This window comes from Mus caroli, chromosome 1 (genome assembly GCF_900094665.2).
Source record: "Mus caroli chromosome 1, CAROLI_EIJ_v1.1, whole genome shotgun sequence".
In the NCBI taxonomy this organism is placed as follows: Eukaryota; Metazoa; Chordata; class Mammalia; order Rodentia; family Muridae; genus Mus; species Mus caroli.
In genome coordinates this window covers 153198172-153211197 of record NC_034570.1, presented here as the reverse complement: position 1 = coordinate 153211197, position 13026 = coordinate 153198172, and the positions used below count along the sequence as shown (strand labels likewise).

The following is a 13026-nucleotide window of genomic DNA, read 5'->3' as shown; positions in this document are numbered from 1 at the left end:
GCTGAGATTTCTCTCATCACCTAAAGAGATTTCTTGTGAGTCTTCTACACATTTGGATACCTGGCAGCTGATCAGATGAAAGAGTCCTTGCTTTCTGACTTCTGGGTCTTTGGATCTGAGCGAAGGTTTAGATTAAAACCCAGTTGCTATAGGCTGAATTGTATTCCTCCAAGTCCTATGTTGAAGTCTTTTGTTGTTCTTTGTTTGTTTGTTTGCTTTCTTCAAGACAGGGTTTCTGTGTAGCCCTGGCTATCCTGGAACTCACTGTAGACCAGGCTGGCCTCGAACTCAGAGATCTGCCTGCCTCTGCCCCCCAGGTGTTGGGATTAAAGGTGTGTGCCATTACTACCTGACTCAAGTCTTAATCTTAATATATAAGCTGAACAGTCCTGAATTTGAAATGCCCCAAAATCCAAAATTTTGAAGCATTTACATAATGCCTAATGTGGGGACCTCACCTATCCTTATGTGATGGGCCAATCAAAATGAAGTCACCCTGAAATATGTAAAATTATATTGCAACTATGTGAATGTGGTGTACAAAAACCTTATGCATGTACCAGAAATCAGAGGGACTGGTGCTCCTCAGGCCCCTGGGAGAAACAGCAGGAAGAGCAGCTAAAGAACAAAGGGAACCCATGCTCCTTTGCCTCAGGACCACTCCTGAGATGCCCCCGAGAGTCATGGAGGTGTAAAAGCCTTCCTTTCCTTTTCTGTCTTTCAAACGCTGCACCTGAGAGATCCAGACGCCAGACTGTGGAGGCTGGCAGATGTGGAAGCAGAAATGAAGATGTGAGTGTTAGTGACAGACACTGGGGATCTGCCTGGATGCTCCCTGTGGTGATGGCAGACCCGACACAGACGTGGGGGAGGGGGAAGCTGCAATCGGCAGACACCCATGGGGAGAAAGTCCAGGCTGAACTGGCAAGATGAGATATGCTACCACTCCACACCGCAAGAGAAGGACGCTAACCTCAGTGCCCAAAAAGCTCTGGGGTGATAGCGTGGTCTGTAAGGTGTTTGCCCTAAGGAGCCATGGGAAATTTAAGAAGCTGAGTACAGTGGGGTGTACTGGTGTTCCCAGCACTGAGGGAGAAGACAGGAGTTCAGCAAGTACCAGGTTAGTAAGAATATGTCTCAAAAAAAGAACGTAGTGACTGAAGACTGATGCCTCAGGTTCCCTCTGATTCTCACACCTGCACGGACAGACACATTCTCACCCACACCTGCACAGACAGACACATACTCACAGGCACACAGGGGATGCACATGCACAAGGAGCAGAGTTATTTTCTGGGTGGACCGCTTTAGTTTTGGTATGATGGAAAGAGTTCCCCATATGTGGTGATGGTTGGCACAAAACCATTTAATAGCGCCTATATGTACACTCAAAATGACTCAGCCCATAGAAGCTCTTGTCAACTAAGGCTGACTGCTTAGGTTCAGTCCCAGGTCCCACATCTTAGGCAGAGGAAAGTGACTCCCTTACATTGTCCTCTGACCACACACTCTATAGCACGTGTAGCCGTTTTTAAATGGTCACACTGGCTGTTTTTATTATATGTGTGTTGTCACCACTTTTACCATTTCAAGAGAAGCTCTATAAAGTTTGCTCATGTGAGAGCTATGACTTTAAAATATAGTCCCTGGGCCAGATGTGATGGTGCACACCTTTAACACCAGGGCCCTGGAGGCAGAGGCAGACAGACCTCTTGAGCCCAGCCTGTTCTATAGAGTGGGTTCCAGGACAGCCAGGGATTTTGGAGACACTGTCTCAAAAAAAAAAAAAAAAAAGTCTAGTATCTGTAACAACAGATAAACCTAAAACGAATCTAGGAACGTGGGTAGGTTGAGGGAAAGACCCCAAGATTGCTCAGAAAGAGGCAACAATACAGTTAGATGAGGTGGGAAGCTGTGGGAAGCTGTGTAGCCCACTGTTGACCTATTGTCATCATGGACAAAACAGGAAAAGACAGGCACAAGCCTCTCAGACAGACAGACAGACAGACACTCCCACACCTGCGCCCATACGCCTGTAACATCTGGCTGCCATATTATCCAACCCAGAGGCAAGGCACACTCTGGAATCCGTGTTTTTGAGCAAAAATTTCCACAGATCTCAAGGACAGCAACATCATGTAAGATAACTTTATTTCACAGGGCAAAGGGTTTACGTACCACCCAACCACACGCTGTATCTGTAGCACTAGAAGCCCGCTGGAGTAAATACACCTTCGGCAGGAGCAGTTCTAACCACAGGAGCGGTTGCTCCGCAAAACCTCCGCTGCCTCGCAAGGCTTATGATAACCATAAGCAATGGTTTCACAAAGAAACAGCCTTACTTCTAGTTTTTCCTCTGGCCTGCTACACTATGTGATTTTTAAAAGAGCCCTTTGAAAGCTGACAGAAGAGAACAGAGTATATGCGACTGTACAAGTCCAGAAGATGTGTCAGTTAGAGGGGAGCGACATTGACCCAGATAAACAAAATCTTGAGCAGGAGGAGAAACTCCCTGCATCTGGCTGCCTCTGCTGGCAGCTGCTTCACCTGGGAGCCCGGAACTTCACCTTTTCCCGCCTTTGTTGGTGGGTATAGAGGCTCCTCACATCTCCAAGAGCTTAATATCATAGGTGACCATGTTGAAGTTGTCCCAGGCAAACAGCTTCCTCTCCAGGGGGTTGTAGTCGATCATACTGCTGTACTTGTAGCGATTCGTGAATGGGATGGTCAGGGTCTTGCTGGTCCCCGTGTTAGTGTCGTAGGCGAAGTTGACGGTTGCACGGGCTGAAGAGTAGCTGCTCACCGTGTATAAGATGCCACAGATAACAAAAGCATTGGCCACAGACTGCTTACGGATGTTAGTCTCCCAGGTACGCTCAAGTTCCAGGTTCTCTGGGTTCAATTTGGAGAGGACTATGGCCCCCTTGGTTTCCTCTGTGCTGTAGATGACCCAGAGGCCGCTTTCATCCACAGCTAAGTCAATGTCTGTGTAGCCACCCCACGCGTACGGGAACTGTCCGTGGTAGCCAGCTCCAGGAATTTCCTTCTCTGCCTTCACGGTCTCTGTGTCCAGCTCATACCTGACCACAGTTCTGGACTCAGCCCCCTGGAAATAGAGGCTCCCCGCATACACCACAGCACCTGTGCTCTCCAGTGCCCGAGGGAGCACATGGACCTTGGAAGGATAGCCCTGCTCGAACTGGCTTATCTGACTGTACTCAAACACCTGGCGGATCTCTGTGCCAACTGTGTCAATCCTCCAAGTGCTTTCCTGGGTGTAGGGGTGGGTGGGCTTGGGGTCTCTCATCCACACGCCATACTTGCCAGCGATTGTTTCAGCTGTCCTCAGGGTGACTGGCTCTCCTACCCAGACTAGCACTCCACATCCTGATGAATTAAAAAAAAAAAAAAAAGATTTGCCATGTATTTAGTATCTATAAGTCTTCCAAATACAGACTGCAGACTGGACAGTAGTGGCAAAACAGAGAAAGCAGAGACAGAGTGGGTTGACCTCTGAACCCTGCTACCCACTGACCATGCGACCAGTGAGGTACTTAGCTCTGTGAGCCTTGACTTTCTCATTTGTTTTTCTTTTGTGTGCATTGGTGTTTTGCCTGCATGTATGTCTGTGTGAGGGTGTTGTATCCCCTCAACATACCCTTCCGTGTTAGCCTCTACATAGACTTCAGTGTTAGCAGGGATTGCTAATAAAACAGTCAATGTTATTTTCTGGAAACAGCAGCCATATTTCCATGGAACACTTTTTTTTTTTTGAGGCACAAATGCTCTTTTCCTTGATAGACAAAGGTCAGAAAAATACTTTTTGTAACAGACATGCTGAAATGATCTCTAGTATATACCTAGCCCTCCAAGGTTAGCTTCCTGTACATATGTCTAGAAAAGGCAGCAGACAGGTTTCAGCTTCCTTCTCCCCTACTCTGCCTCTGGGGAGTCACCTGTCTTCTCTTCTGGGTGAACAGTTGCTCTCTCCGAACTGAACACAGAGCAAGGTATACATGCACACACACACACACACACACACACACGCACATGCACACGCGCACACACACACAGGGAGACAAGGAGGGGGAGGGGGAGGGGGAGAGGGAGAGGGAGAGGGAGAGGCCAGGTAGGCTCAAAAGGGAGAAGTCTAACTTCATACCTTTGTCTCCCTCTTTGCTCCTGGGTTGGCCAGATGGATTTTCCTTCAAGATTTGGGAAGCAGGAACCTCAGTTAACTCTGACTTCAATTCCTGGAAGGCCAACGTGTCCAAATTCCACTGAGAGACTGTATTCAAAGAAAGAAAAAAATGGCACTTGGAGTAGAAAGGGCACAAGAACGGACTCTGTGGAGGGTGATGTTTGATATGTTCCCAAATACTTGATATCTGAAGATGTAACATGACTGAACCACATTGGTAGCTCATTGGAACTAGGGTGATGGTCTCACTGGGGGAGAAATTGGCATAATTAAAAAGCTTACAAATAATACATTGCACAGCCCTCTGTAAGCATAATGTGATTTACATAATTTCCACTTCAAAAGTTGATGGTTGGTAAAGTATGGCTTCAAGGAATAGAAGACAGGTAATAGCAAGTTCTTAGATGCTTGAGTTTCAAAGCTAAATCTTCACTGCAACCTAAGGGGTTTTCCTTTCCACATGTAAATATCTTGGAAGAACAGATCAATATTTGGTTTTCAACTATATTCCTATTTTCATTGGACATAATTATGTAAACTGATGAGGTAAGGCATCTTCATGGATAACTTCCCTGAAGATAGCTGAAGGATTGACACCGATGCCAAGAAGGGTGCATGTGTGTACATGTGTGTGGAAAGATGATCACCAGTGATCGTTAGCCTCGTGCTGCCTCTAAAGTTTCAGAGACTGAAGTTGGGCTTTAGTACTGTGCTGCCTGACCTAGTGACCTGTCTACCGTCACCACTAATGTGTGCTCTGCCCTGTGTTTATCCCGTCTCTCCACAGCAGCCCTGAAAGTAACTTCTATTACCCTCGTCAGCAAACGAGGAAAGCAAAGGTCAGAGGGGTGGGGAATCTACCAAGGTCTCACAGCTAGCAAGTGTGAAGGCTGGGAGTTGACCCACTGTCTTCGGAAGTCTTGGCATTTGTGACTCTTCCACTTTGGGGTTAGGGGCTCTGTCAGCTGCACACAAATGTCTTGGCTCTCACATCTGGATGCTCCTTTCTATAAGTGCTCCGTAGAAGTGAGCACTGTCGAACTATCCCAGTAGAGGGCGCTACAGTGAAATCATGTCTGCAGTTCTTCCTTGGCTTCCTGTCACATGTACTTGAGGACATTGGGAGGGCCCTAGCCTTGCATGGGGTTCCTCTGAAATGTCAGCCTTGTGGTACACATTCCATAAGGAAACTCAGAGTTGCTGCCGGAGACCCCTGTGTTCTGAATGTGACCATCCCATATGCTTCAGGATTCCTCCATGCAGTGCTATGGGTCCCCATCTGCCTTTACAGCTGAGGCCAGGACAAACAGTACCATCTGCTCTTGAATAGGCAGAGTGTCCCTTCCCTAGGAGGTCTTGAAGTCTTTTCAAGTCTGCCAGTCCTACCCATACCCCTGAAACCCCAGACTGCCATTTGGAAGTTACTTACATATGGAGTTTGTTACATTTGCTTTCTCACCATCATTAATAATTTTCTCTGTGGTTAGGTATAGAGTAAAGGACTATCAGGGAGGGACAGGAGTGAAAGTAGAATGGATAGTTATGGCTGGATGGGGGGAAGGGGTGTGGGGAGGGTCAATCTGGGAGGGGACGGGAAGTGGGGGGTTAAGGAAGGAAATACAGGGACGAGGAGCTAAAATGAACAGCCATTTGATGAGTTGTTTAGGGGACCTAATAGATCAGAAGATTCCTAAATTACACACATATACGAAGGGGATGTAAATTAAATTGCCAATTAGCAGAAGAGACAGCCCCAAGCGAACATCTCACATCACCAAATGAAGCTTCATGACTGGGAATGAGTTGTTGGCGAAAGGGGTCCCATGTGAACCCCCAAACAACTCAGGTTGTTGCAAAGGTTATAGGTGGCTCTCCACAAATGGATGACAAGGTCCTATTGCTAAGAGTATTACCTATACAACTTATTGAACAAGGAGAAGGTAAGCTGGGCCCTCACCCCTACTGGCTGGTGTTCTTGGTACCAGAAGGTACTGTGCACTCTACCAAAGAGAACCATAAACATCAAGCCAGCTATAAACCCTTTGATTTACAATGATGTCCTGCATGCAAGATCTGCTAGCCAATGATAGCCCAAAGTTTGTGGGAAGAGCCAAGTAATATTTGATTTACAACCCACTCCCTGAGGTGGAACACATACCTGACTCTACTTGATTAAACCTGACAGCCCCTAAACCCTCCCTGATAGCCCAGGGAGCCAGGGGGAAACTTAACACTACTACTCTACAGAAGGAAGCCAGCAGTAAAATGACTCCTAATGACAGCCTGCTATACTCAGGATCAGTGCCTCGCTCAGCCGTCCTCAGAGAAGCTCCCTCCTGCTGCAGACGGGAACAATAGACACCCACGGCCTGACCATGTGCAGAGCATAAGAAGCCTTGTAACATTCGACCCTTAAGGGGGTGTCCCCATCAGATCCCTCCATTCAGGGCTCAGGAACCCTGCAGAAGAGGAGGCAGAAAGAGCGCAAGAGCCAAAGGGGATGGAGGACACCAAGGAAGCAAGGATCACTAAGTCAAGAAGCCTAACTCACATACGAAGTCACACAGTTCACTCTATGCCTGAGGCCGCATACACAGGGCCTGCACAGGTCTGCACCAGATGTCATCCCAGAGCTGAGAAGTGGGCCATGTCCCATCTCTAATGCAGAATATCCAACTGAAAACCACTTACAAGTAAATCACTTTCTCCAGGGGAGTCTCACTGAGGAAACCAGTTCCTCTTAGGAAAAGGCCACATGCCAAGCAGTAGACAGCCAACTGAAAGTGAGCTCAATGGTGTCTTTAGTATTTCCTTGCCCCAAAGTATTGCAACAGGGCTTTCCCCTGTATATATTTTTCATATATTTTATGCCTTCCAGTTGGGTAGTGTTTTGGAACTCCCGAATGTGTGTTTCTGAATTTGTATCTATTTCTTGTGTCTATTTATTTATTTATTTATTTATTTATTTATTTATTTATTATATGTGTGTACATTGTACCTGTCTTCAGACACTCAAGAAGAGGGCATCAGATTTTTGTTATGGATGGTTGTGAGCCACCATGTGGTTGCTGGGATTTGAACTCAGGACCTTTGGAAGAGCAGTCGGCGCTCTTAACCGCTGAGCCATCTCTCCAGCCCTCTTGTGTCTTTTTCTTGGGCTCTTTTCTTTCTGCTTTTTATTTTGTCCTATTCTGATTTAATTTTGTTTTGTCTTTTTATTTTATTCTTCTTCTTTAGATGCCTGTTTGTTCTCTAAAGAGAGACAGAAAGGAGATGGATCTGGATGAGAGGGGAGGCAGGAACAAGAAGGAGGAACAGGAGGGAAAATCGGAATATATTCTATAAAAAAAATCTGTCAGTAAAAGAAATTATAATAATTCCTTCTGTTAAACTTCCCTGGATTGATGTACTGAGTGGCTTCTGCACCTTCACTGGGCCCAGAGAGTAGCTAGAGTCTGCAGGAGAGCCAATGAACTCTTGTAGAATGACCTCGTCCTGGGGCAGAACTCAGGCTCTAGATGATGGCTTAGCATACCCACACCCATCAGATCTGTCAGAGAGGCAGATGCACAGGAGTATAGGATTGTGTTGCCATCCTGGTCCCACCGAGACCCACACCGAGGTTCGGCACAGGAGGCCTCAGCTCTAGCTCTCTTCTGTCTTCCCTTGCTCTTTACAGGGAACCACACCTCACACACTCTCCTTGTGGTAAACAAGAGCAGTAGTCACACAGACAGACCGTCAAGGAAAGCCTTCCAGAGACCACTTGACCCATTTCCACTTGGCAGGTGTGGTGGTTGGATTAGGAAACTCCTGGTGGCTTTGTAGTCCTCTCAGCCAGGAGCTGCTGGCAGCATTCAGATTCCCAGAGGAGAGCCATCTGGCAAAGCCTGCTGAAGCAGGGAAGCTCTGCGGAAAAGGGGCCGGGCTGAGCCAGAAGTGGTAGTTTCCTTTAGTTCCACTATGTCCCAGCTGGGGGACTTTGGACAAATGAATCAACCTCTCTGAACACCAGCATTCTGAGCTGTACAAACATGTCAGGTTGTTTTTGAAGATTATATAGTACCATGAGCAAATAATCCTGAAAATGTCCAAACTGATTTTTTTTTTAATGTTTAAAACCACTAGCACTCAATTTTGAATATAGAAGGAAAACAAATGATTGTGGAAAATAATATCTGTATTGTATCAGATATTTGAAGCTTTCATGCCTTTTGCTTATTTTTGTCTTTAATGATATTGAGATTCATTCCTCTATTGTGAAAATTTGTTGAGACTCTCTGCCTGCTCTGTCCTTAACCTCATACTGTAGTGGAGTGGGACCCATGGGCCAGTTAAATTATTAACTAATTTGCATGCAAATTCAAATGACAGATTTTTGTAAATATTTTCTATTACTTTGAAAATATAGTATTATTTAAATGAAGAGAATAGGTTAAAGCAATGTCATGATATTTTCAGGTTGACACAAATACTTCAGAGAAAGAAAGTTTAGCTATTAGCCTGGTTGTCAATTGTCCTAGATACTATCACTAGATCCATTGTGTGTGCTACAGAGACTATATATTAAGTACAGGCCCAGGTTCTTAATGACTGCATGACATCAGCACACAATGGTAGGACTCAACCAGAGGAAAACATTACAATTACAGTCCATTGCTTGGGTGGCCACTTTGTCAGAAATGGCCCAGGCTGCTTCCTCCTCTCATGACTGATTACCATGATAACCCGTCCATTCCTGTCCATTTTCCCCCAGTAGTTGTTATGGCAACCTGACTCTAAGAGGTATCAGCTTCCTGCCCAAGCTTCTCTGACTGTGAGGACCAGTCTGGCATCTTATTTCTCATAGATGAAGGACTGTCAAGTCCAGGGATAAGTGTTCCCTGGAGCTGAGCTTTTGTTTCACTTGTTAGCATTCTGTCTAAGCTCCACCCCACAGTTACCTGGCTGCTTGCCCTCTTCTTGGTCTCTTGCCTTCTTGCTCCCACTCTGTCCCCTTGCCCCTTCCCCCCTCTCTCTCCCCATGAGAGGGGGCCAGCCTCTACTCCTCTACTCCTCTACTCCTCTACTCCTCTACTTCTCTACTCTCTCTTTCTCTGCCTCTACTACCCTCTTCCCCATACCCTGAATAAACTCTGTTCTATACTATACCATCCTGTGGCTGGTCTCACAGGGGAAGGGATGCCTTACCATGGGCCTGCAGAGAGGCACCCCCTTCCCCATTCCTCACCACACCTCCATAGAACATGTTTCCCCCCCCCCTTTGTCTTTTTATAAACATATCACATGTGGCAATCAATTTGATGGCTCCCCTCCCTTCCTAGTTTCATTCCCTGTGCCACTCTCCATAGTGTCCCATTTCTTTTCCTGGCTTCAGGGCCCATGTAAACTACTTGCTCACAGACCCTCATTGATGTCTGGGTCTAACTCCTCAGTCTCAGAGGGAACTGCTCTTGTATTACGTCTTTAGGGTGACTAGTACTTCTGTTTACATTTGTGTAGTTGCTCATGCTGAAATCCACATGAGTGATTGATTCTGAGGAGGCTATTTTTCTATATAACAATTCCATGCTAAAGTGGTGGTGACAGTTTGAACTGTGTGGTGGGTAAGAAGAAGTCTGTCTTCTCAACCCTGCCTTTGTCTACTGAGACCCATACCCAAGGTCTTCATACCTCAGTTCCTGCCACTTGAGTTCCAGACCCTCAGAATACTGCTGACTTCCAAGCCTGGGGCCTGGAAATGGATTTTATTCCAGGTATTTCTATAGCTCTTTGACTTTTTATCCCTCCACCGCCCCAAACATGGACTGTTTGCATAGCCTTGGCTGTCCTGGAACCTGCTCTATAGACCAGACTGGCCTTAAACTCACTGAGATTCTCTACCCCTGCCTTCCAAGGGCTGGGGTTAAAGGCATGCAGCACCACCACCTGGCGCTCTCTTGACATTTTTAAGGTCTACAAACTTGAAGACAGTAGAGATCATGAATGTCATCAACTCTTAGAAAAGGCAGAATTCTAGTTCTCACAGTGCTGTTCGTAGACTAGGTGGCAATCTCTCTGGCCGCAGTTCTCACATGTACACAAATGAGCCCACGGCTAAATACTTTCAAGGTTCCTGTCCAGTTATCTGTTCTGCCCTCATGCAATCCCTGGCCTGTTAATGCTCCATTATAGAAAAGGACACCCACACTCGAAGTTCGTTATAATGGGCTGTGGGCCTATGTCAAAAGGAGAATAGCTGGAAAGGGGGATGGAAATAAAATTAGAGAACACAGCAAATAAATTCCCAAGGCCAGGTATGTCCTTTAAACTAAAAGACCACAAGACAGTAACATTTTAAAGCATTGCCTCTATTTTCATGTGCATACATGTACTCCACGTATATAACATTACATAGTTTTTGTTGTTGTTGTTGTTGAGAGTGTAACTTCAAGCCTGAAATTGGCGTGTACCTTTTAGTGACGATATTTCCCCATCTGTCCTTTCAGAGACCAGATGAAGTCTTAGGCAGCCCTCAGCCCCTTAGCCACTTAGGACCTCGACTTTCCTCTGTGGTCCAATGTGGAACTGTATTTCTTCCAGCTTAAATATAAATATTTAACTAGGAATTCATTAATAGGAGGAAGAGAACGTGCGATAGAAGACACAAGCTGGCTGTAAAAGCAGAAGCCAGCACCAGCAAGGAAGGTAAACACCAGGAGGCTTTCAACCCCAAGAAGGTGGTAGGGCCCTTGAGATCACGCTCCTTGCACTGACAGTTCGGTTCAAGGAACTTGAGCACATGCTTAGGAGAGTCTCCCTCATAACTACACTGTCACCTGACCACGGAGAGCTGATGGAGGACACCCACGTGTTTGGTTACCAGGTTTCTTAGACTCCTTTGTTTAAAATGAACCTTTCCCCTCCATTCCCTTGGTGCTTGTCACTGACACTTTTAAGGAGCCCAGACTTCCTACAACTGAGTGTGCGTGTTCATGAAACAAGTAACTATTTGGGAACAAAACACTCATAAAACTTGGCACAAATACTGTCTTTTAACTGTCCAAAATAATGTGCCCATCTCTCAGTGCACCCGAATACCCATCTCCAGGCAGGAGCCGGAACAAACAGAAAAGGGCGTTTGTGAGAAGGGCCACTGCAGAATTTTTTTGGTGACCTGAAAGCAGATATTCTTTGATTCAGCAACAAAAGTCAAAATTTCCATAGCCACACACCAAGGGACCTGAGAGAGAAATTGTTTCCTCTTTCTTTACCAAGGTAAGAGATTAAAAAAATAAAACACCACCAGGCATGGTGATGCCTACCTTTAATCCTGGTGCTTCAGGGGCAAAGGGCAGGCAGATCTTTGAGTTCAAGGCCAGTCTAATCTATAGAGGGAAGACAGTCAGGACAGCCAAGACAACACAGAGAAACCCTGTCTCGAAAAACCAAATACATTAATAACAACAGCAGCAGCAGCAGTAATAATAATAACAATAATATAATAAACAACCAGTTTTCATTGCACAAATCATTTGGCATCTCATAAATAGGGGGTCATTTTGGTAGGAATCGCAAATTCTAAGCAAAGGTTGAAAAAGAATGAATTATCCAAGGGCACAGCAAGCCATTTTCTATTGATTATTCATCCTATGTATCTGCCACCTGGCCCCATGTTGGTCATTTGGCTGTGGGCCGTGATCATTTTGTCGTGACTGGGCACAAGAGCTCAGATCCACTGACCTAAACAAGGAGCCAACTTGCTAGAAGCATGCAAAAGTGTTTGCTTTGCTCTCCTTGATGAACCTATTGCATGCTGGATTTGCAGTTTCTGAGAGAAAAGACAAAACAGAAGGAGAAGCCTGAGGGTCCTGTAATGGGTCACCAGCAAACTTGCTACCTTCTGGGTCAGGTGGCCACTCCACTCTGCACTCTTACCTTCCCTGGAGCCTGGCAGCATGTCCTGAGAGGGGTACTGGGTGGGAGGACACTGGCCCCTCCGCAGCCTTGCTACCTCCTGGCTGCTGCTTTCTAGCCTCCTGGCCAAATCTTCATTCTCTTGTTCCAGCTGACTCTTCTCTTCCTCTAAAGCCGACTTATCTCGCAGGAGATTGTTATAGGCTACCTCCAGATCCCTGGTTTGGGTCTCCAGCCGGTCCTGTTCTCTCCTCAGGGCACCCAACTGGCCCTGCAGCCCCTCTTGGGCCTCCTGGGTCCCAGTAACTCGGCCCAAGGTCATCTGGTGGAGGAGACTCTCCAGGGATCTGACCCGGGCCTTGGTGGACTCTAGGTCTGCATGCTGGATGCTGCTGTCTCTCTGAAGATCTTGGATGGCTGACATGGCCTGATCCTCCCTTGGGCAGTTAGATTCATTGGGGCTGGCCACAGTGAAGGTGTACTGGCATCGGCCACTCCGATCATTGGCCTTTCGGAACTGTGCTGTCCTGGCCCCCATTCCCCACACCAAGCAGGCCAGAAACAGCAGCTGGAGAGCTGGCATCTTGGGACCACAGCTGCAGCAGTGTGCACAGAAGGACAGCAGTGTGGAGGCTGGGTGAGGTTTCTTCTGGAAAGTTCTCCTGTAAGGTGTCTGGATGGGTGGCCCTGCTGGCTCAAGCCTGAAGTCCAAAGACGTTTATATATCCTGGGGACCCAGCCCTGTGTGGAGGGAGGGAGAGGTGATCACATGAAGCTGGGTTGGACCAGCCATGGGGGGATAGGAGGATCACACTCACACGGCCAGCAAGAGTCTTAAAAACAAAGTGCCGGAGGCTATTTTGAATTTATTTTCTTTTTAGAAGTCCCCGTGCATGTACCCCATATCCCAATAATAACCCCTAAGTTTC

General features: G+C 46.6%; 1 protein-coding gene across 1 annotated transcript; it reads right to left on the bottom strand.

The window, feature by feature from the left end:
- Positions 1 to 2134: 2134 nt before the first annotated feature.
- Positions 2135 to 12788, bottom strand: Myoc (myocilin). Its single transcript, XM_021172857.1, has 3 exons — positions 12119 to 12788; positions 4163 to 4288; positions 2135 to 3387 (listed from the first exon to the last, which is right to left on the bottom strand). Exons 1-3 carry the CDS (start codon positions 12678 to 12680, stop codon positions 2603 to 2605), a joined length of 1473 nt encoding a protein of 490 aa, XP_021028516.1. The 5' UTR covers positions 12681 to 12788; the 3' UTR covers positions 2135 to 2602.
- Between the last annotated feature and the right edge of the window lie 238 nt (positions 12789 to 13026).